The sequence below is a fragment of the Corvus kubaryi genome, unplaced genomic scaffold, assembly GCF_017639235.1.
Source record: "Corvus kubaryi isolate FWS band 111438036 unplaced genomic scaffold, C.kubaryi_AGA036_p1.0 split2-37374, whole genome shotgun sequence".
NCBI lineage: Eukaryota > Metazoa > Chordata > Aves > Passeriformes > Corvidae > Corvus > Corvus kubaryi.
In genome coordinates this window covers 6,765,602-6,790,109 of record NW_024582082.1, presented here as the reverse complement: position 1 = coordinate 6,790,109, position 24,508 = coordinate 6,765,602, and the positions used below count along the sequence as shown (strand labels likewise).

Below are 24,508 nucleotides of genomic sequence, written 5' to 3'. Positions count from 1 at the left end.
CCTCATGTGACTTGAGGGACCCACTGTGGTTAGGGTGGCCTTCAAGAGGACTCCTTGTCCCCTCACCCCTGGTGTCACACAGTGCCCTAATACCTTCAGAACGCACAGGCACAGCCACTTCCCCAGGTGACTTGAGTACAGCCAGAACATCCCATCCAACCCATAGTAGAATTCGAGGGGAAGAGAAGGAGGTTGGCTTCAGCCATGCACCTGCCATGGTCACTTTTTGTCCTCATTCCTGGCATAGGTTTGTTTCTTTTACAGCTTTCTCTTGTGGGTAAAAGTTCAGCCCAGTTTCCAGACTCTCCAGAGTAATTCAGCACAGATGCCTCCTCTCTCCCTGTGGAGATATACAGCAATACATATGGCTGTATAAGGATCCCAGGAGATGAGCCTCCGAAGCTGGAGTGAGGTAGTGTGAATGCTCCCTGATGTGTGAGATCAGATGTCCCCCTGACCAGTGGCTCACCTTACAGATGATACCAGCAGCATCTTTGGGATTCTCTTATTGGAAACAAAATACAGCATAGCTGTTGTAGCTCTACTGCTTTAGTATTTCTCACTTGTAGACCTGGTGTTTGAAAACTGGCCCAACAGCTGCCTGTTAAAAGAATAAATTATTGCAAAGATGCCAAAAAATTGTGTGTTTAATTTCCTGTCCTAGGTGACCTGTATGGGGCCATCGGATCACCTGTGAGATTAGCAAAAACAGTCGTGGTTGGTAAAAGACATGACCTGGTCCAGAGATTGCTTTACTTCCTCACTTACTTCATCAGATGCTCTGAACTTCAAGAGACACACCTTCTGGAAAATGGAGAAGATGAGGCCATCGTCATGCCTGGCACTGTTATCACTACCACGCTGGAGAAAGGAGAAGTGGAAGAGTCTGAGTATGTGCTTGTCACAATGCACAAGAACAGGGGCAACTTGCTACCCACCGAGTCTGAAGAGATGAGAGCTCCCAACTGCAGCTGTAAATATTGCAAATGTCCCATTTCCCTCGCACAGAACATAGAAAGTGTTGCACAGCAAGAGAGAGAAGACATGCAAAGCACTCCTAAGGTAGAGCTGGAATCTTCTTCAGATGAGAACAGAACCATCGTTCCTGAGGATGGCCAGGAAGATGCTGTGGATGTGACACAACCAAGGCCCTGCCTGGATGCCAAACTGGAGACTGTGGTGTGCACAGGGTCAGCTTCGCCCGAGAAATACGTGGGGACAGACTCTTGTTTGGAGCCAACAGCAAGCACGTGGAGGACTGAGGACATGCTGGAGCCAGGCAGCCAGGTGGGAGGTGGGACAAGGACACCTGGGATTGCTGTGGAGAAGAAGCCACCCGATAAGCTCTTCATGGACACATTTCCATGCAGCACTGCCGAGGTTCAGACAAAGGTGACTTTCCTCATTGGAGATTCCATGTCACCTGATTCAGACATTGAACTGAGAAGTCAGGCAGTAGTGGAACAAATTGCCAGGCATCACAGCCCGCCAGCAGCAGAGGCAGGAGTGTCTTCTGATCAGAACTGTGAAGCTAAACAAACTGTTGAGGACCAAAATAGAGACTGTGGGACAGCTGAATCCTTTCCTCAAGTTGCTAGTGAGCATCAGAGCTGGAACCCAAACCCATACAGTGCTGAGAGCATGAATCTGTTTGATGAATATTTCACTGATGACAGTTCAATTGAAACCCGGACTATTGATGATATTCCAGGGCAAGCAGCTACGGGCCTTCTTGCTCACAACAGTAGTTTAGAATTTTCTAAAAAGCTGTCTACAAAGGCTTGCAAACCACCTAGTGAATTTTGTAAATTCATGGACTCTGTTCGACAAGAGACCTACAAAAACTGCTTTAATGAGCAGGACCAAAGAGAGAAAATCTCTATTCGTGTCCCCCATGGGGACAGAGAAAACGTAGAGAAAAAAGCCGCCCCGGGAATTGATTGGGACATTCCAAGAAATGAGAGTTCAGACAGTGCCCTGGGCGACAGCGAAAGTGAGGATACAGGCCATGATCTAACTAGACTGGGTGGTAACTATTATGGAGGAGAACAAGAAGATTGGGCAGAGGAATATGAGATTCCCTTCCCTGGGTAAGTACTGTTCAGCACTAACAGAGCCTAAAAAAGATGGAGCCTCTTCTCATGTCATGTATTTGGAGGACTGTAGTCTAACTTGGCATCAGGGGTTGGAAAAGTGTCTCTTGAGCTTGCTGATTGTTGAGGAATATTGAGAGATCAGTGATCTGGAAAAAAATACTAATGGTGTATTCTGATCTTGGCTTGTATTCTCTGCTTCCATGATGGGCTGACTGCAAAAGCTGACTGTAAACTCTTTTAAAAGTGCTTGACTTCAGGTTAGAAGAGAGATGAAAAAAGTAGAAATGCAACCTCTCTAAGCTGAATTTGCTGTTTACTGTTGTACCTCTCTTTGATATGCCTTTCTTTCAGGTCAAAATTAGTTGAAGTCAACTCTGTCCAGCCCAGTATTGCCAATTTTGGAAGATCCTTACTAGGAGGCTACTGTTCGTCTTACGTCCCTGACTTTGTTTTGCAAGGAATAGGAAGTGATGAAAAGCTGAGGCACTGTTTGGTGTCAGATTTGTCTCATGCTGTGCAGGTAATTAAGCTATATTTGGTTAATGTATTTCTCACAGTAGGGAAAGATAAATGTTTGTGCAGGTACAAACCTACTGGAAGTGGAAATATTTCCTGTCACAACTCCCATCAGATTTCTCCAGTCCCAGGTCACCAATTTTTTCTCCTCTCTCAATTAATGTATCTGAAAAACGTGGATATTTCATTGCAAATCTGGAGCACAAAAGATCAGACTCCCACTGAAGCCAGCTGAGAGGCTTGTCCCTGGGAAGATGGATCTCAGTGCTAAGGTATATCACAGTCTCCTGTAGGCTTGGCAGCTGATGGTTGTGTCCCCACAGATGGAATGACATTAAACAAGCCCAAGTGCTGAGGTTGTGCCTCTCTTTCTGGGCACAGGGTCCTTCTGCAGTGGTGCAGAAGCTCCCATTGCTCCCTCCTCTGTCCCTGCACGTCTGACCAATGTGCTGCTACTAGTGCGGCAGAAGGTGCTCTCCATCAGGAATGCTCAGTATTTTGGGGACATTTCTCCTTCTTTAGGATGGTAGTCCATGTGTCCAATAGCGCTGGCTTCACTGGAAAAGGAGAAACCAATGTAAATATAATGGTCTGAAGGGAACTTGTACTTCTCATGTGTTGGAGATCAGCCATAGAAGTTTTTCCCTAGACGAACTGGGGAATGACTAGGAAGTGTGGTATATCCTCCCCCTTCTAGTTACCAGGAAAGAAGTAGAAAGCAGGCTGTCACTGAAAGTGTGACATCTGCTCCCATCTAGTTTATTCCCCAGAGAATAAGGGAAAACAGACTGGTGAGCAGCCATTTTCCTGAGACCTTCCAAAAAGTCCCCTTTTCCCTACTTCTCACGTTAACAATGTGCTTCCGACCTATGGCTGTTCTCTGCATGCGTGTCCCCCTACCTTGTGCCCAGCCCCACACCGGATGAGTTTTGCTCCCTGGGTGGTTTTTCCAGGGGCTTGTTTAAGCTATTTGGGAAGTGTAATTGAACTTCAGGCAAGAGAGACAGCAGTGTGAGGCACCTGCTGCTGTGGCACAGATGTGTCTGAAATACAGCCTGAGAGACCTTTTTATGCTAATCTTCAAGTAAAACAGTAACTGCATCCCAGTGCCTGTATGAAGCCCTTGTAGGACTCTTTGGAAGTGGGTCATTGCTAACAGTTCAGTCTAGAAAACATTTTAGGGAAGAACAGTGGGTTTCCAAATACTCCCTTTTCCAAACTCTCTTTCATGGCTTTGGAGAGGTGGAACACCAGCTGGGGCGAATGGCAAGGCCCAGGATTGGTTCCTGACTCCCTCTGCTGGCCTCCTGTGAAGGAAAACCAGTGACAGCTGGGAATAATCTGACCTCGTTAACGCAGTCACGCTGAACAGCAAGTTGGATTTTTGGTGCTTTCAGTTTTAGGAGTTTAAAATACACTTTAGATATGTCAGAACTCTTTATATCAAATACCAAAAGTTGTAACTGTCAGCCAGTGACACACTTTAAAGCCTGGAAGAAAAGGTAAAACAGCCACTGTCCTTCTAAGACTGTGCCTTGCTCACAAAACCTCTCTGGTTTTAATGGATGGAATGCAATGTGCGTAGATGTATTTTAGGTGAAGTAGTGTCTGGGATGCTACCCTGCTATCCAGGGATGCTGTCCTAGTATCCAGGATGGCAAAGTTTTGTGAAAGGACCACTGTCATTTGTCATTCTCAGGGTTCTACTCTTCATTTTTTTGTTTCTAGCACCCTGTTCTGGATGAGCCCATTGCAGAAGCTGTCTGCATTATTGCAGACACAGACAAATGGACGGTGCAAGTGGCCAGTAGCCAGAGGCGAATGATTGAAAATAAACTGGGAAAAGAAGTGTTAGTCTCCAGTCTTGTCTCCAACCTTCTTCATTCCACTCTTCAGCTTTACAAGCATAATTTATCTCCAAACTTTGTAAGTCTAAATGGAAATCACGAACGTGATGGTTTTGAAGCGCCCTTTAACTTGATAGTTAGTTAGCTAGTTAGCTCTGCCTAGTGTTTGTATCCATAGTCAGTGCATCCTCTGGTGTAGCTGTTTGAGATGCCTATTGAAATGCCACTCTAATCAAAACAGCTGCCTCATTAATTTTGATTTAACCTGTAATCAAAGGATTCTGCTCAAAAATGAAAGTCCTGCCAGTGAATATCTCACCTAGACACGGCCAGAGAACAGGCAACAGGGGTGTGGGATCTGTGCTTTCTGCTCTGAGGCTGGTTTGGTTCTGTCTTCTCCCTGACACAATTCCCTTTGCTTTTTAGTGTGTGATGCACCTGGAAGATCGTCTGCAGGAGCTCTACTTCAAAAGCAAGATGCTGTCCGAGTATCTCAAGGGCCAGATGAGAGTCCATGTCAAGGAGCTGGGCGTGGTGCTGGGGTATGGTCACAAACTTCTCCCAGCAGTGCTGCCCTGGGTGTCCTGGTGCCACACCCTCCACCTGGGCTTGTTCCTAAGCACAGCAAAATGGATTCCTAAACTGGACCAGAATTCCTAAATTACCCATGGCTTCAGGCTTCTCCTTAGCCATTGCTCGATCCCAAGGATCTCCCAGCTTTTCTGTCTTCCCTGCGGGCAGGAAGATGGGCTTAGCACTCCGGAGCGTATCAGACTCCCTTCTTAGTTGGTCAGTCACCAATAAACAACATGGGGCACCTGATTCCTCCAGGTTGATTTTCCCTACATGGCAGGAAACACTCTGTGTCATGTAAGGCACATAATACGTCTCTGTGGGTGTGGGGCATGGGCAGAGGAGCTATTTAAGGGGTATTTATAGGAAGGCTCTGAGCATGTTTTCCTGCAGAGGAGTACAGGCTAAGCAGGAAGGCATACAGTGCACGTGTGGTGCTGAGCATGGCAGCTTTAGCTGGTCCTGTGCTCCTTTACTGTGTCCCCCAACTATTACTCCCTTTACTGTGAGGTTAGGCAGGAATTCTCCTCCCTCCGTTTCCTCACCATTTTGTTGGTCCTGTTAAAAACCCACCAGACAGGTGGGAGCTCAAGCAGTGCTGACACTGTGGGAGCAGGCACATCTGGAGGGGTGGGAGGAACAATCTGGCAGCTGCAGTGTGTAGCCCATGGCCCAAGTGTAAGTGCTGGGGCTCAAGCAAGCAGTGTGGGTTCTGACACGTGTTCAGCCCAGTGATGTTTTGGGTTGGATTAAACATGACTCTTCTGCTTCCTTTCAGGATTGAATCCAGTGACCTCCCCTTGCTGGCAGCTGTAGCGAGCACTCACTCTCCGTACGTTGCCCAGATCCTTCTTTAAAATGTCAGAGGCCACAGACTTTGACTTTTTGCCTCTCTGGAAGCAGAGTGAAAGACAACTTGTTCTGGCTGCTTTCTCTTTGCAGCAAGTAAAACAAACTGCTTGTTGAGCTGCAGGACCTCCATATATGACTGCACGGTGTGCAAACAGTTGGAGACTTCTCCTCTCCCACTTGGCCATTTATTAAAAAAAGATAATGAAAGGAAAAAAGAAAACTGAGTAAGCTTGAGATTTCAGCCACAGAAAAGTGGAGATTTTAGCAAAGCTGAAGAGATGCATTTTTTAGCAGTTTCTGCCACGATGTCTGACTAACTTACACTGGGGAATGGAGGAAGAACTGCTCTGAGAAATACATAATGCCATCACCCTTTATAAACTGAACAAGAGAGCAGCTGTCTTCAGCCAGGCTTCAGCTGATGAGGATCACGTTAGGATCTGTAATTCTCAAGCTGCAATGATTTGTAAACAACTTCTACTTTTTCATGTCGTAGTCCAATTCTGAATACTTCCCAGAGGAAGAACGGGGCAGGGGCCTGTTTTTTTTGTAAGAAGCTTATTAATGACAGTCAGCTACAGAATTTATTTATGATCTTTCTCCTGGGAAGAGGAAATAGTGGGGGACAGAGGGCAACAGGGAGGAGGGAGGAAGAGGCCAACAGACGAACTAGCGATGGAGATTCTTGGCTGGATGCTGTAACCAGTATTAAATGTTTATAATGTTTCAATGTTGCTTTATACTAAATGACGCTTTTCTTCCTCAACGTAATCAAAATGTTAAAAACAAAACTAATCTAAAGAGAACGTTGGCTGAAATTTCCCCATTGTGTTCCCCAGAATGACATGGCAATTACCTCTAACTTTTTTATGATCTATAATGTTCTTGCAACATCATACTCTTTTTACAGCAGTCAGTCAGATATTGAAATAATGAACTAGAAATAATTGTACCAAAGCACTGGGGACAAAACGAGCAGACTATTACCCTTAATTGCTCAGGTAACTAATTGATACATTTTTTAAAACTGTTCTACAAAAAAAATGAACATTAATGACACCATAGTGTAGTAATATCCAAAATATTTTTTAACAAATATACCCTTGCTGCAGATGACTCTAATCCCTTTTCTACTCACTCGTGTAATTACCAGCAGGAAATGTTGTTTATTTATTCTCAGCATTTCTCTTTTACTCAGCCATCACTGGTTTGTCATTGTATATACAATAGTTGTACGAGTAGCTGATGGACCCAACCTGGTGTAAGTAATGTAAATAGACAGTGGGAGGTGGATTATGTTTTCGAAGGCTCTACTACCTCAGTTTAACTGGACACTTCATTCTAGGCTTTGCTTTGCGTATTTGTCCTAGCAGCCAATTAATGTTGCTGATTTTTAGCTTGTATTTTCTTCTGTTAGGTTTAGTATATTGAAATTCATGGATTATCCACACAAGTAGGAGACAGATATTCACTTGGTTGCTGAACTCTATAAAATTTCTATAAATATGTCATTCTCTAATCATCTTTTCAATAGAAGAGCACACCTGCTATTGTTGTTTGCAGAGTTACTTTAAATACAAATCTATTTAAACCATTTAATAAACTTGAAAACAACAGGAGAGATCCCTGCCCCACCTCTGTCAGTGACAGAACTCTCTTCCCTTCCTCCTCTGGGGCCAGGACTCACCTGGAGTAGTGTTTTAGTACTATTTAAAATCTGTCACCTAAAACTCTGTTCCAGGGAGATCTACATGGCAAAGCCCCCCCCCCCCCCCCCCCTTCCATGTAGGACTGAGTCTACATCAGGAAGTGACACCAACATTAATACAGGCAGTGTCATTGGAAACTCTTTTGTATATAAAATCTAATGCTGACTGCTGCAGGGGAAAAACTCACGTTTAATATGTGATCCAAGGATTTGTTTCTCCCATTTTTCAAGTGTCCGTTCCTTGCCATACGATTATATTACATCTGGTTCTTGGAATGAGCACAAAACAGGGGCCCACACATTTCTAATGAAATATAGGATTGCATTCAGAACATGGTTGTTTAACTCTTTGCTAGGATATGTGGTATAGGCAGTAGTTAGGATTCCATGTTGTACATAGACTGGCAGCAGTGACCTGGTGGTGTCTGCGGTGTCAGGGCTGGCGGAGGAGGGTTCTTGCCTGTGCTTCGGGAGATTCCGAGATGGGTGAGTTCATCCATAGCTCGTGTCCAGAGAGCTGGGCAGCAGCACCCCTCACCCTGGCACCCCCCAGGACTGTGCTCATAATGATCTTTACAGGAGAACACTGGTCCTCTTCCTTTGACCCATTATTGTGCAAATTGTTGGGGTTGCTTTGAAATGTGTTTGACTCTCCAGAAGGGCCCTTGCATGGCTTGCAATGAGTATTAACATGAGAGAAGAAGGAGGTAGCACCTTCTCTGCTGCCCTTTGCCCAACACTACCCAGTAATGGTGTTAATGATGTGTTCAGTCAGTCCGAGACAGAGCAGGCACGGATGCAGCTTCCTCGTCATCCTCCCACAGTGCCAGTCCCTCCTGGCATGGCAGCACCATCTCCACCTCTCAGCAGTATTGTGGGCAGAACACAACCAAAACCCTCGTGCGATGGGAAGTTTTCCTGTGAGTTAACTTTTTGGGTACATGAACAATGTGGTACGTATGTCTGTTTGTTAAATAATACGAAAAGGGATTTTTACAGGATATAGCATTGACTTTTTAAAATATATCGCGATTCTTTTATGTGACTGGAAAACTAATGTTTGATTTCTTTTTTCCACTATTCCCAATCTCCATTATTAACATGTCTTAATTTTCTGGCTGGAACCTAAGCGTACTAGGCACACAAATTAGCAAATTCAATTTTGTTGCAGTTGGCAAACACTGGGCTGCTAAGAACAAAAAACTGTTTAAAAGAACAGATTTTACACTTTGCATATGTTTTCCCTATTAGTTCTTAGAGATGTTTTATGACAATTTTTTGCTTTCTCTAAATTATTTAGATGGTGGTACTTGTAAAATGCTGGGTAAAATGTACATACTTGTTATCTCTTCTGTTTTTGTATGTATTTCCCAAGATGTGCACTTGTATTATAATAACCATTCCCAATTTTAGGGGAAATTTGTGCAATAAATACAGTATGTCAGTTTAGTTCTGGTACCTTTTGTGTCCCTTTTTTTACATGTGGTATGAGACCGTGGTTGAGTGAACCATCTCACACTTGACACCTGTCTCCTCTCACCTGCCCATTTTGGGGCATGATTCTGGCACTTGGCAGTGCTGCAGCCATTTAATTTGGGGTCTCGTAAGGAATTAATTGTTTCAAATAGGAATTTGTGATTGAACTTGCTGTCCCTTCCGTTGTGAATGTTGTTGGCCCCCAGAAAGCAATAGTGAGATGGGACAGAGGTCCTGATCCTCTGTACCAATGCTTGACTTTGTGTGAGGTGAACAAATGTAAGCAGAAAGCCATGGTCTTCCACTGGTTTATTTATTCCTAAAGTGACCTGCAAAGCAGTTTGTCACACAGGTGTTTGCCATTGTGTTTGTCACTGTATTTGTGTCCATCTGCCTGAGTACAATCCCTTTTCTGTCTCTTGGGGCCACTGCACAGGAATGAATGTTATTGAGGAGTCTTCCTAAGGTTTTATTAAATCTAAGTTCAAATTGTGATAACAGTGCTGCCAAGAAAAGTGAAGTAATAATCATACAACAGAAAAACAATTAGGAAGATGTAGCAGAGTGTAGAAATGAGGCTTTAGAGCATCTGGGTTAAATAAGGTCCTGTGTTCCCAAAGAACAGAAAAAGGACAAGCAGAAGATGGAAACCTTTGCCCGAAGCAGCTGCATCTTCTATTTTTGATAAATGCTCCATGGTTTCCTGCCCTGGTACGTACCTGCCCCAGGTGCCCTTGTCACATGCAAGGTGCAGGATAAGCAGAGGGATGAGCTGAGGTTAGTGTCCCTGAGCCCTGCCTTGCAGTGACCAGCTGCTGGGCAAGGGACACTGTGGGTCCCACGTTCTGTACAGCCAGACAGCACAGGAGTCTTCTAGGATTTCTACTTGCACCTGCCAAGTCCTGTCCTGTAAAAGGATGCCTGTGACTGGAGTGTTTGGAAGAATGGCATTTGTCCTCTCTTAGAGGAATGAAAGCCAAAACAGCTAACCCCTGGGTGCTTAAACTGGTCCTGTAACACCACCGTGAGCTTCCCCTGTGAGCAGGGATGAATTGCTCTGACTCTGCCTTCTCTGTTCCCATCCCAAGTAACACTGTTATCAGTGGCCCGGTCCTTGGTGTGGGTGCATCAACAAAAGCATCAACACAGGATCCCTTGCCTTTTAATACTGATAACACAGGGGGTTATTGCTGGCCCAGTGTACTTGTTCCATGATGAATTCACAAGGCAGAGCCTGCAGTCCCACAGCAGCACTGGAGGTGTCGAGCAGGCAACTTCAGCAGAATCTGCAGCAGGAGATGTTCAGCTTTGGCTGGGAGCTCTGCCATGGGACAACGGTGATGTGCACTGTGCGCTATCAGACCTCCTGCAGGGCTTCTTGGGCTGAGTGCACCTGACAGAGGGCAGAGAATTTTGTGTTACCAGAGTAGATGGTCATGAGGTGTCCTCCTGACAGGGACAGCAAGGGTAGCTGGAGTCGTGTCTGCGTGGGTGTTTGGCAGTGATGATGTGAGCAGTAAATTCAGCAGTATAATCACTGCAGCATCCAGAAGATGCTCATGTTAATGCCCAGAATTTATTTCCTTTTTAACTTTCCAGCTAGACTGGGACATAGTACTTGTTAGCCAATATTTTTAATGTATTGTTACTCCTTTTCTGTAATTCCCTTAATTTTCCTGAAACAAAAGAGAAAGCTAATTCACTTAGCTGAGGTAAAGGCAGAAAGGAAGCCACAGGCACCCAGGTACCACAGCGTCTCTCATCTCCCACATTATTCCCAGGTCTGCAGAAGAGGATATGATTGTTTTCTGTGTGGCTTAGTGCAGAGTAACCACAGGACAATTTCTGGATCCAGGGCTGGGAAGCAGCTTGGTTGTTGGTTACACAAAAGCACAAAGCTCCTAACAGCTCTCTGCTGAGCTGCTGTTGCTTTCTTCTCTCTTAAAAGTTAAAATATAGTGGCCTTGTAGTTGGAGGTAAAAGTAAGCAGAGAGCCTGGAGATGCACGTGTCTTCTGAGTCTCTGTGCTGCAAGGAACATCTCTGTTTATGTGCTGCAGCATGCATATTCTGTTCCAACCATCCCCTCATTTATTTTGTGGTACAGGAACAGTTACAGGCTTCGCACACCACCCCTGCGGCCTTCTTGTCTTCCCTCTGTACAATAACATCATCTTTGCTGTTGCTACAGGCAAATCTAAATACACCAGCACTCTGGGTTTTGGAAAGTGTTGCTCGTGCTGGATGGAGATGCTGCTTTACTGGAAGCAGCGCTTTTCTGTTTTGACAGCTGAAGAACAAGTTCAAATCCTATGGGATCTGTCCAGGCTTTTGGAGCAGAACCTGATTCCCCAGCAGCGGCAGCTTTGCTTTGAGAGCCCTCTGGCAGAGAAGCTGGAAGGTAAATAATCTGTGCCCAATGTGCCTGGTAGCTCTCCCAAAGGGGTGGTTAATTTTCCCCTTGCTGTGGTCAGTGGGAAGGAACAGACATTGCAGGACAGGCATCTCAGCACCAAGGAACAGCATTGAGAGCTCCTGCCCTGACTGGCACAGAAAGTGCCAACATGGAGCATCCCATGGGGCTGTGGGTCCTGGTGGAAGAGCTGGCACGAGAGGTCATGTGTTGGAGAGGTGCTGTGGCTCTCCTTCCACTGAGGGACTGCTGCTGCACAGCATTTTCTGCCTCAGCAATACCTGCTGGCCTGCAAGACTGGACGGTTGTGTGCCTCTGGAAATGGACAGCTTCATGTGAGCCCTCGTGTCACCCACTTGGGTCTTGCTCAGGCTCTCTGCTCTCTGCCAGCTTATCTCCTCCTAGAAGCATAATAGCAGGGTGCAGCATGTTACTCCCATGAATTTGTTTATTTTCATTATCAAAAATATTTGTACAGCGGCAGAATTTGATTTCCAAACCTCTGTGTGTTCCAGCTGTTTGTTCCCATCTGGAGCTTAAGACATCTGCTCCGAGGGTGGAGATAACTGTCTGAGCTCCTGCCTTCAGCCACGCTCCTGAGAACCAGCTGCAGCAGGGCCTGGAGAGCTCTTAATGTCCGTCACTGGTACTTATGGCACAAGAATGTGCAGGAGTAAAGGCAGGTGACAGCAAGTAGCTGGTCCTGTGGTTTGGGATGTCAATGATAAGGAAAGGCTACCTGAAAAACATCAGGCATGGTTTGTTGTGAGGCACCCGGCAGCACCCCCTATGTCCTGCATGACCTCAGAGGACATCGTGGTGACACGGGCCTTTCCCGTCAGTGCACGTCAGCTGAACGCCAGAGCCTGGGCGCTGCCTCTACCCGGTCCCTGTTGCTCAAAGCCTCCGTGGGTTGAGCAATGCCCACGGTGGCCGTAACTGTGTGGGCAGGGCAGTTTGTGCACGCGGATCCGGCCCATCGGCGCCCAGGGAGTGCCGCGATGCGCTGCGGGCTGAACAACCGGCCCCGGTGGTTTGCGGGGCGAGCCCGGCCGCGGGGCTGCTTCCCTCTGGGACTGACGCGGGCGCAGACACTCGCTTTGTTTCAAGGCCAGGTTTCGCCGGAGCTCGATCTCGGAGCCCTGCAGTACAGCCAGGCAGTTGTCTGGGTGCTCAGACACCAGCGAGGGCGAGGGACCGTGACTCCGGGGCAGAGCTGTGCTGCCGGGCGGCACCGATGAGCCATCCCGGCCCAGCCAGCAGATCCTTATTGCAACATCCCAAAGGAAGTATTTGGGCCGCAGGCTCGTCCCGGATTTCCAAAGCAGCACAGGAGATAAGCAGATGCCTTTTTCTTGTGACCCAGCTGCTCTGCCTATGCCCCAGCTTTGGCCGGGCCCCCTGCTGTGAGAGGAGCTCCCAGTCCGGGTGCTGGTGGGACTTCTGGGATGATTCACCTCTCACTCCACCTTCATGCTTTCAGTTTGCTGTTGTTTTCCTTAAGGACTTGCAGCCCAGCATCTTGGGTGACAGCTTTTCTGTAGATAGAGCTTCTCACAGATGAAATTATAGACCAAGAAAAATCTTAAGGATGAACGAGATGGGGGTGGCAGGATGGAAATGTCCTGCTCTGGCTCATCTTTTTCCCATTACAAAATCAGAACCTTGTGTGAACGAGAGGGAGCCACTTCCTCTGACGCAGGTCACAGGGGAGGGGGCCCGGGGGAGCCCTGCGGTGCCAGAGGTCAGGACCATCCCTGCACCACTGCGTTTTAGACCATAAAGACATTGTTTAATTTTGGTTTGAAGATTTCAACTATCCTGTGCCTTCCAAAACACTGAGAGGAACTCTCTCTGACCACCGTGCCTTTGCCTGCTCCTGTTGTTCAGTTTCTAGCACTAACCAGAGTGTCTGTTTAATCTGGAATTTGCTTTTCCTTCTTTGTTAACTCCTTAAGATGAGCTTTGATTCCACTGGTTGGACAGATCCTGCTTTTTTCACGGAAAAGCACTAAGGAGGAATGGGGAGTCGTGCAGATCGCGTGCGGCTCTGCTGTGCTGGAGCAATTGCAACCAGTGCTGTTCTCATCATTATTTCCTGCTTAAGCAGGATGGGCTGAAGTTGCAGCTCTGGGACACATGAATGTGTCACTAGTGGCATTGCTGGGGAGAGCTGAAGGTTGAGTTTGTCCTAGGTTCTTAATGGAAAACAAATGTTTTCCTTAAATGGCATTGAAAATGAAGGTAGTGTTTCTTATGGAAGTGCACGAAGCTGGGCTGAGGAAGAGGGGTGAGAACATTTCCTTGAGAAATGAGCTTCTTACTTCCCAAAGGCTCATTAATTTAGTTTTCTTGGCTAATCAAATTAATTTCTAGAATATTTTCACAGATGTCACAAAAAGAAAAGTGGTTTATGAACAGCCTGGAGCCAGCAGAGAGTGCAGTGGCGAGGGCGCCTGGAGGCAAAGCCCAAGTCTGTGCAGGGGTGACCCCAGCAAGTCCCTTGGCCAGCTCCCAGTGCTGACACTGGGCCACTGGTGGGACGTCTCCTGAGCAAACACCCTCATTTGGGGCCTTTGGGGCCTTTGGGCAAAAAGTCACTATGCCACAAAGGTGCCTATAAACAGTGACTTTAGGGCAGAGGGTACCAGTGGGTTTATGCGCTTGATTTTCCTGCTAGGGATGCTTTTCTCTTTGGAGAGCTTCAATGTGTTGCAAAGACTATGTTCAGCATTTCTTCTATAGTTGCTTCTATAATTACTTCAAAATTACAGCCATGAGCAATTATAGTTTTCAATAGCTTACTGAGTGCACTGAATCCTAAGAAATTAACTACCACGTTTTCAAGGAGTAGATTTATTAATAGCAGCTGTAACTAGAAATCTTGTCTAATTTTGATCACTACCAAAAGATATGAAAAAAACTGGCTCCTGTTTTCATGTATTAACAATAAGACTGATAAAATTTGTGGGAGATATTCTGAGTGAACAAGAAAATTACAGCTGTGTTCCTTGTGCTGCAATAATTAATGATCATGCACTTTATTCTCCAAAGCTGTTTTTCTTGTACAGTTTAACTAAAGGTCTTGATCTCTGTCATTTCACACGACATTGTTCTAAGGCTGGTTAGGCTGTAAAAGCCATCAGCCTGAAGGAGAGTTTATTTTTCAAAATACAGCTTAACTCTCCAAACTATTTCTTAAATTACAGGTTAGTGAAAAGCAGACCCTCCCCATGGAAAGAGAAGTTTTTAAGAACTGTAGACTTGAATTGACTTAGTATTAAAATCAAGGCTCTGTCTTGAGATGTTAAGAGCCCCCATTTCTCCTGGCAACTGCAGCTCTTCACAGCTGTGAATTCAGACACACATTTTTCAGGAAAATAATCCTCAACCTAAATACAACTTTTCAGATATTTTGAGGTTGACTGTCGCTTCCTTGTCTGTTTTTTCCCAGGTTGGCTGGCTGGGAAGCTGCTGACCCTGTTGGATCGCAAGCTCCTACAGCAGCTCATCCTTCCAGTGAAGGAATCATGTGCTCTGCTGGAGCCCATGCAGGGTTTGTCCAGTGCAAGTCATTAGCCTCAGAAATATGGGGTGAATTTCCACTTTTTCAGGATGCGAACAACAGAGGCAGGTTTGGAGGAAATGTCTTCCATCAGCAGCGTCTGTCTTCTGCCTTCATCACTTATAGTCAAAGCATGAAAGCTCATTGGGTGTGATTTGGCTATTTCCTGTTCAGGCTGTCAACTAAAGAGGCAGCTGAGCAGCATTGCTGGAGCATGTGGTGGTCTCATTCTCTCAGTGAAGGAAACACTCTGCAACAGAACCCTCACCCCTCCTTGCCCATGGTGTTTAAACTAAATGGTTTTAAACTAAAAGAGGGTCAATTTAGGCTAGATACAAGGAATAAGTTTTCTGCAGTGAGGGTGGTGAGGCCCTGGCACAGGTTGCCCAGATAAGCTGTGTCTGCCCCATCCCTGGAAGTGTTCAAGATGAGGTTGGATGGGGCTTTGAGCAACCTGGTCTAGTGAAAGGTGTCCCTGGCTATGGCAGGGGGTTGGAATGAGATGACCTCTAAAAGTCCCTTCTAGCCCAAACCATTCTGTGATTTTGTTATTGTAAAAGTTACTGACGGCTTCATCTGCTGGACCACCGTCACTGCACCTCCAGGTTTTGGGTGTCCCTGACACCTGTCTCCACTCACAATCTTGCCAGACCCAGGACATGGCTTTACTGTTGATTCCCACCTTGGGCCCAAGGTGCTGCAGAGCTCTGCTCTCTCAGTTTCTTATTGCAATATTCTTCTTGCCAATTTTGATTGCAGATTCTTTACGATGTGTGTGCACATCCTTGTTTAGACCACAACTGGAAAAAACTCTGTGGTGGTTCCTGCTCAGGGCCTCCTTAACTGCAAACCCACAAACTGTTTCCATTTCTCTTGGTACCTTCTTCAAAAGTACGGCACTTTTGTAATACCCTCCTAGAGTGAGACCCAATGATAGTTCACCAAGTACCAACTACTACAGCAATAGTTTCTATAAAAGAAAACACTTCTACTGCAAAGGCGATTTTGCCTTGGATAAAGACGGCAATGAAATCCAACTGTTCCAATGCAATAGACTGCCATGGAAAATGTCTGCCACTGGCAAAAGCTCTGGAAAAAAAAGTAAGTCACTAATGCAATTTGAAAAAAGGTAGTGAGATATCTGCTGGTACCATCCATGGCTTTTAACATGCTGGTATGGCACTGAGAGTATCCTTGACACACGGAGGGGAAGTAAGGGCACTTGGAGGGCAGCTCGACTCAGCTTTCTAGAAAAGTCAGAGGTTGCTGGTTCCACTTGTGCAGTCACTTCATATGCAGCTATTGAAAATTGTATTTCCTTGACAAGATCGTTTTTGGTGTCAGGGTTTTTCTGGAAGTCAGTGTGCTTCCTATGGGCCAGGCAGGTCACTGCAGGTATTTAATTGTGTTTCCCTTTTTAATGGAAACTGCAAATACATTTCCAGACACAGCTCTGGAAATACCCAGGCAGCAGCCTCCATCACCTCTTCAGTGTTTTGGACTGGGGAGTGCTTGTGTCTCAGCTTTCACCTAGGATGAGTGAAATGCCTAAAAATCTTAAGAAATTGCATCTGCCTTAATGTCATCACTGCTGTCCTACCTAATAAATATTTTCCTGATTTTTAAGTTCACAGAATGACTGTAAGAAACAAAAAACCCCCAGTCCTCTCTCTCTGTGGAAGAAGACTACTTCCATGGGGGTAAGCAATTGCAGGTAAGTGATATTTGTGTACTTAAGTGGCATCTGGTTTATTGGGCGGAGCACTCAGCTGTGCACTCAATAACTTGCATCACCCTCTGATTCATACAATCATCTGACCTTCATCTAGCTGCTGCTCTGCTTTTATTTCCTTTTCTCCCTATGAGTTACAGTAAAGGAAATTCTTCCTGTGCTCCCTACAGAATGCTTCCTTTCATTCAAGGTTTGGTTGTGCTTTTAGCATTTAAAAAAACAACCAGTACAACCATCTACTGGAAAAGCACAGGATGAAATAACACTTCCCTCTCCCATCACATTTACCCCCCCGCAGACCACACGCACTCCAGGAGTTGCTGTACTTTGGACACAGCCTCCCCTCCTGGGTGAAATCCCAGCTGGGAGATGCTGCAGCCCCTCATGGTGGGATGATGGGGTTTGCAGTGAGGGTTCCTTCCCGTTTTGTGTATGGAAAAGTGAGCAGGTCTTCCAGGAGGAGTCTAACTCTGCTGGCTTTGTCTGGTGCTGTACCTTCAGCTCCTGCTTTGCCCCAGCAAGGCCATTCCTCTGGGTACACACTTGTGTCACTCTCCTGCAGCTGAGGAAGGACAGCCATCTCCCTGGATGTCTCAACTTTCTGAAGCATGAAGGTATAACAGATTCTGGTGGTCTCTGAGCAGCAGCATCTCAACTCTCTGCTGCAGGAGAGCTTCTGGGTGGTTGGAAGAGGCCACCACAGGCTTTGGGACACTATTAGGAATCAATATCCCTTGTCACAGAATTACTGTATGATGTTACCAAGGGCAGGGCCTCTAGAACGAAGGGAGGAAAACCACATTGAGTGGAAGAAGAGTCATCTGCAGATCTTTCTAAAGTTAAAAATAGTTAGGATTTTGTCTGCAGTCATCATGTGAGCAGGCTGTATGCTTCTGCATTTGAAGACTAAAACTGACATGCTGAAAACAGGAACTTTCTGGAAATTCTGCCTGCCTGAAATTTAATGGTTTCAGTGAGTTTCTTGATATCATCTTATCCATATGGTTGTGCTTGGATGGGGGAACTAAAGATCTTATTAGCTCTGCAGGGTCATTAAAAGCCAAAGAAGAGATCATAAGGAATAATAAGGACATATGACATCCTATGAAGACAAATGATAAAAGCAACCGCCCCTGCCAGCGAACGCTTCAAGGTGAGGGAACCCAGTTTTAAGAGTGCAGAGGAGCTGAGCTCTTGCTAACTCATGTCAGCAGGAGCTGTTTATCCTCTCTTCATCAGAAAAGTCAGACTGACAGCATCAAAATGTGACTAAAACCAGAGGATGATACAGGGAATTTTGGCCTACATAACTTTGCAATGAGTTCTCCAAGCATTCCTGGCTCCCAGGCCTGGACTGAGTCTACTAAACTGTGCAACATTTCTTCATAATCAAATTATAGTTTATAGACACACACCAAAACACAGAGACCTATATCTTCCTACAAATGCACCAAGTGTCTGCAAACAGTGGAAAGCTGATCTGATGCTGGCTGAATTGTCACTGTGGTCTCAGCTATGATAGCAAAGCTCGTGGTTGCAAAGAATCTTGACACCAGCAGCAAGAGAATGGTAAGAAATGCAAGTCTTCCCCAGCCTTGATCTCGATTCAAAAGCTGTAATAGTTCTCATAGGATTTCACAAATAAGTAGCATGTATTTAATTGCATAAAGCAGTGAAATTTCCAGTCAGGCATTTATTCACAATTTCTTAATCTAGATTGCCAGTTAAGTCTAGACCGTTGGCCTGTTCTTTGGCAAAAGAGAAGTTGTTTATTATTTTTCCACATGCTCGGAGAATTACTCCATTTACTTAAAAAAAGGGAAGGACTGAAATCCTATTTACTCCAATCTTTATCATATTTAAACTGGCTGCTCTCTGTAGGCATGCCCTGTTCTTTTACCAACTCAGTGTTGTTGGCCAAAGTGTTGTCCAGTAACAAATGCCACAGATACACAGAATGGTCACATTGAGTTTTGCAAGTGTTTGGCTTTTTGCCTCTGAAAATAGCTACTCAGTAGAAAAATACAAATGCCATTGCATGTTCTCTCTGGGTTATAACAGGTTACAGACACAAAATCTTCACCGTTTGTGAAATCTTCTTGCAGCTTATAGTTGTACAACTTTTAACAACCCCGAAAAATTAATGAAAGAGACATTAAATGTTTGGAATAAGATATGTTAAATTGGCAACTGATACCAAATTACTGCTGGACAATTTCCCATGCCGAGACTGTTCTTTCTTTTTGTTACTTAAGTCTTCATCTTTATCTGTGCCCAGCCCATTCTTTTACCCACTCTCCCCTTTCCAATATTTTTTGGCATGAGGTTTCTGATGACAAATGAAAAGAAAAATCTTTCAGCTGAAGCTGTAACTTGATTATAGCAACAAAGAACCTGCAAATGGGGCAGTCATCAGACTCCAGATTACCTCCTGTCAGGGCAGGTTTTCCCCCGCCACCCCCCATCTTTAATTTTTTTAGGCTTGAGCGTGGACATCTGTATAATGTTTCTGGATACCACCAATACCTAGACAGATCCATATGCTCTTTTGGACTTTGCCAACAAAGTGCTGGGGCTGGAATCAAATATCTGTAGGTTGTGTGTAGTAAAAACAAAGTGGCAGAAGACACACAAAAAATTTGATATAAGAGCTTGTTTCAGACAGAGCTGTTCCATTGAGGAGTGTGTAGCAAGAACTTGTGGCTTGGAGCAAAGCACCTGGGGTTTAGATGTTATTTTGTAACAATTCTGAATGGTTTTTTTTCAGTTCTTATTCTCTTTTATCAGACACTGTTGATAATGTTGTACACTACACCATGCCTGAGGCAATTTTGATGCACCAGTGACTTGGCAGGAGTTCTTTCTTTCCTCATCCCACTCACTCATATTCATCGAGGCTTGGTAACTGCAGCAGGGTGGTAACAGGCCATGGACAGACCCTTTCAAGTCAATCAGCAGCGGCACGGGAGACCAATGCCCTTCTTCATACCTGTTGTTTCCCATATGGACAAGAAAGGGAAATGAGGAAGATGAGAACATACATGTCGGTGTCACTGGACAGCCAGTGTTCTTTCAACACAAACAGCTTTCGCTGTCCTCAGTGGTAAGTTTCAGAGAGTGCATCAATGCCTGTCTTGTGTTCACAGAAACCTTAGTAAATGAATAGCAAATAATCAAATTCACTGTTTCCTTTTCAGATTGCTCCTGACTTGGGAACCAGAACTCCATAAGCACTGGCCAAGGATTACCTGACACAAAGATCAGGGTAAGATGTTCCCAACACACTGTGCATCCTCAAGCATAAAGTATTTGTTATTTCAGAATTTCCACCTGCCCTCCATGAAGCCTTACCCGTGGACATCCCACAAATTGCCCTCAGCTGAGAGATGTGTCCTTCAATTGGGAACTAACACGTAGGAAATTGTTACTGCTTCCAGCTGAGCTATGGCTCAGGCTGCTCCTGGGAGCAGCTGGGGCTTGTCATTCCCTCTCTTTGCACATTAAATATAATATAATAAAATAATATATCTTAAAACCTTTCAATCTTAAGGTTCACTGAATTCCCAGTCTATTCACACCAGCACTCAGCACATTAAAGACTATCACAGATGTGTGACAGTGAACATGAAAAGCAAGGAAAATTGCCACTGAAGGTAAAACATAAGTAGAGAAAGTGTTCCATCCCCACATTTAAAAGGCGTCAGGCTCCCAATTTGTTTCTGTATTGTTGATAAAGGCTGAAAAATAAGTGTTTGACTGTCACAAGGAGATCTGCAATTGCTTATGTGTACATGGCTTCTACTCTTCAGGAAAAATCTATATATGGAAGGAAAGTCCTTCAGGAAAAATCTGTGCTGATTTTTTTTTTAGAGGGAAAGCCATGTTAGGCTTGAGTTAAAGAGAAGAAAGATGGGGGTTTAGTTTTAAAAAACTAAATGTTAAACTAATATTATTATAATACAGCAGAAAGATAATGATCTAACAGTTCTGTTTCTTATTTTCTACTTTTACCACTATCCTTTGAACTGAAATTCTGGGAATATGCACAGTGGGGAATTTTGCTTTGGAAGGAGCAGAATTAGTGGTTCAATGTTTCCACCATTTGAGTCCTGCTCTTGATTTTGCAAAAATAATTTGGTATTTCACTTTTAATTTCAGAAATGGAAATTTTGAGCTGCAAAATGCTGTTATAGCCAGGAGATCAATGTTCTTATGTAGCTACCTAAGCAGTGTTGTGCCATTTGCAAAAATGTAACTTTCCTGCAAAACGTGAGCTCTCACAAGATTCCTAATGATCGCTTTGCCTCCCCAGTTTTCAGGAAGTTCATCATCAGAATAAGCATATATGGTAATACCATCTGAAGAGGTTCTTCCCACTGGGAATCCCAGAATATTTTGTTTTCCTCTAGACAGGGAGAGAATTAATTTGTGTATCTTCCTTGCAGTGTGTTAACCACATACTTAGCTAGCAGTTGTTGCCAAAGATGTGCATGAATGTCCAAAGGAGTTTTTTTTTTCCAAAGCTAAGAAATTAAAACCAATAGCCTAACAGCCAGATTGGAGAATGAGAGGAAGGAAATTGCCAGACTGTAATAAAATTCACAGGATACTAAACAAACAAAAATAAAAGTTAAAAATATTTCAGTGCATGATGATTATGAATCTTTCCCAGTGGGAGAGGTGAGGAAGTTGAGTTTTACCCTGAGGAATCTGGGATGTGCACATGGTGGTAAAAGGCGTTAGATTAAAAGGCATCTTTGGGAGTGTCAGTGAACCAGAACAATTGAGGGAGCATACTGGGAGGAGGAGATGTACTCTGTAACTCAGCTGGTCTTCCCAAATTCATGGAGGTTTGAAGCAGAAACATTTAATCTCTTGAAACTGCAACTCATCCGTATAAATAGCAAAGCACCTCCGATTCTTGCATGATACAGATACTGTTAGTTTCCAATTTAAAAACTGCGGTAAGTGATGATGCTTTACTTCTGTAGGGATACAATCCAGACAAAAGGCAAGCAAATTTTCCCCTCTGCATGGACAATAGGCGTCCTGCTTGGCCACATCCCTTAATCCCAGCCCTGAAATTACTCGTGAAAGCCTTTTAATTGTGTTTAACTATGTTGGTTTTACCACGTGGAGACATTGGCTGTAACACAGTGAACAGTGAGGATCATGACGCTCGTTTCCATTGTTCTCCAGATATCTGGGAAAATAAACCCTACGGCTAAAATAGCCCCTGAAATAATTGCAGCTATTAGAGCCACTACCTACCCAAACTCAGGTACTTTTGGAGTGAGGAAAGTCTTGTTTCACGGGTCAGTCGAGTCAAGCAATTAAATTGGAATGGCAGCTTTGGTTCCTATGGAATACTTCTGGCTCCCTCACTGCTCCTGTGCCTGGCTGTAGGCTGGTGTCCAGTATGAGAATTCGTGTGTGAAAGAAAAAGGAATTTTTAGGCTACTAACTTTATTCCCATGGTGCGTGTCCACTTCTGTGTTGTGTTCATTGCAGGAATGCTGAACAGCTGGAATAGGTGGTAAAATGAGTTTCCTTCTAAAAACCAAGAATAGGGCTTAAATTATTTCAGATCCATGAGAACTGTGACTGCGCAGATTTCACCAAAATCTGAGGGTTTGTTTCTAGTTGTTCATTAATTTTTTTTTTCCAGCCACCTGCACCTGGGGAGTATTGACAAATCTTTTACCTTATCTTTAAATATAAACTGAGCTGGTAAAACTCTTGATTTGCTGTTACATCTCCAAAAAAAAAAAAAAAAACAAAACCAAACCACAACCAAAACCCAAACTGAAGAAATAAGAAAAAAGAAGAATCTCCTAATAGAGAAGGATTCATGCTTCAGTTCTCTTCTTCTTTTCTTCTCCTTAGTTACTCAGGAGAACTTTTAATCTCTGTATTTTCCATTTGGTTTCCTGGCAGGGAAACTTTGAAGATTCCCACACCACAGGAAATAATATTTTATGTACTAAAGTTGAAAGAGGGTAACATGTTCTGTGAAATAACTAGTACAAACTTCTGACCTTTGGAACCATAATAGACATTATAGACATTTATAGACATATAGACATTGATATTTGGAAATCTTACATTTACAACAGAAGTTCAAAGAGAAGGAAAAAAAAAAGAAAGAAAATTAGTTTTGACAGACTTTATGAGACTGAAACCTGTGTCTTTCCTGCCAGTTTTGGGAGCACCTTATATTCTCTCTGTTGTGGATGCAGTGTCATGACTGTGATGTTAAGAGTAGCTGTTCTTTAGATCCCAGCTGTCCATCCCATGGGGGTTGTGCCTGCAGTGATACCAGGCACAGCATCAAAATAGTCTACAGTGGAGGAAACGCCGTATTTCCTCAGATTTTTTTTTTTTTTGAAGAAAACACTAGAAATATTATAAAACAATGTGGAAGGGACAATCGAGTCCTTGAGCACAACAAATGTAATTGTGCCATAAAGGGCAGGTGGTAAAGAGAACGGGAAGGGGTAGCTGGAGAAAGGGCAGAAACAAAACCACTCTTAGTTATTAGGAAGGAAAGAAGAAAAAACAAAAGGGCAAACTCAAGTGTTGTGCCTGCAAAGCTTTGATCTCATAAATTTACAGAATTGGACTTGCAGTAGGAAGGAAAATCTTGCGAGGCGTGTTTGGTATGTGGCTGCTTCCTGTTGTCCCCGAGTGGCGTCAGGACCAGGAATGCAGGGCTCGTAGGTAGTTTATAAAACACCACAGGACTCTCGAGCTGTGGTAGCACCTTCTTTGTATTTAATGCCGAGGTCTGTATTCGACGACTGCGGGCGGGAAGCAGGACCGTGCCTGGCCGGGCGCTGCGAGGCCTCACTGGGGACCGCGAGGATGGGGCCACTCCTCCAGAAGCGACCTAAGCCAAAGGCTTGAAGAAGTTCAGGAATCACGGAGGTCAATATTCTATGAACTGTTGTGTGAGGGAAAGGGGCAACACACGCAAACTCAGGGGGAGAGGTGCCATGACAGCATGTTATGCCTGATCACGGACACTCTGATCCCAAGTGATGCAGAAAATGCTTTATTTCGGATGTAGACTAATGCAGAAAACGCCTTATGTCGAGTGTACAGGCAGCACAAAAGCGACTTCCAGAAAAAGCCCACGGCCACCTCAACGCTCGGAGACGACGCCCCCGCAGGGCGCAGGCGCCAGGTCCCTCCAAACCCTCGCGAGCCTTCGCCTCGCGCCGGCCCCGGCTCCACCCCCCACCCTCCCCGCGGCGCGTGGGGCCGGGGCTCGCCACAGCCCCTCCTGCTCCTCCTCCGCTCCGCCCCTCGCTCTTCTTGCTGATTGTCTGGGTTGAAGGGCCCGCTCTCGCGCTTTTCCGTAGCGGGGAACGCGTGGTGGGTGACCGGGACGGGGGGTCCGGGCGGTGGTGGCGGCGACTCCCGGCGTGTTCAGGGGAGACGCGGGCTCGTACCCGGCCGTGGGATTCCTCTCCGGACCCTCTGGTGCCGCGCCGCGGAACAACTCGCCCGCCCGCATCGCTTTGTGCGGGCGTGGAGGGCGGAGCCTCGGGGGCCGAGTGCGCGGGGAGTCCCGCTCGGGCCGGTAACTTCGCTCACGGAGCGCTCGCGCCGCGATGGGGAGCGGCGTCGGCCGCCCCGGGAACGCACCGGGAGCCGCCGTCGCCCGCCCCGAGCGCCGCCGCCGCCGCTGAGCCCGAGGCGCCCCGAGCGCCGCCCGCCTGGTGAGCA

The 24,508-nt window shown here is 45.4% G+C and overlaps 1 protein-coding gene across 4 annotated transcripts in view; it reads left to right on the top strand.

Moving 5' to 3' along the window:
- FNIP1 (folliculin interacting protein 1) overlaps positions 1–9,041 on the top strand; it is a 65,127-nt gene extending 56,086 nt beyond the window's left edge. For all 4 annotated transcript variants that reach the window (XM_042014666.1, XM_042014663.1, XM_042014665.1 and 1 more), the window contains 5 exons: positions 665–2,090; positions 2,448–2,616; positions 4,341–4,538; positions 4,886–5,001; positions 5,811–9,041. In XM_042014666.1, the coding sequence (XP_041870600.1) occupies positions 665–2,090; positions 2,448–2,616; positions 4,341–4,538; positions 4,886–5,001; positions 5,811–5,889 (1,988 nt within the window). In that variant the 3' untranslated portion in view covers positions 5,890–9,041. The remainder of the gene's footprint in view (positions 1–664; positions 2,091–2,447; positions 2,617–4,340; positions 4,539–4,885; positions 5,002–5,810) is intronic.
- Positions 9,042–24,508: the final 15,467 nt, after the last annotated feature.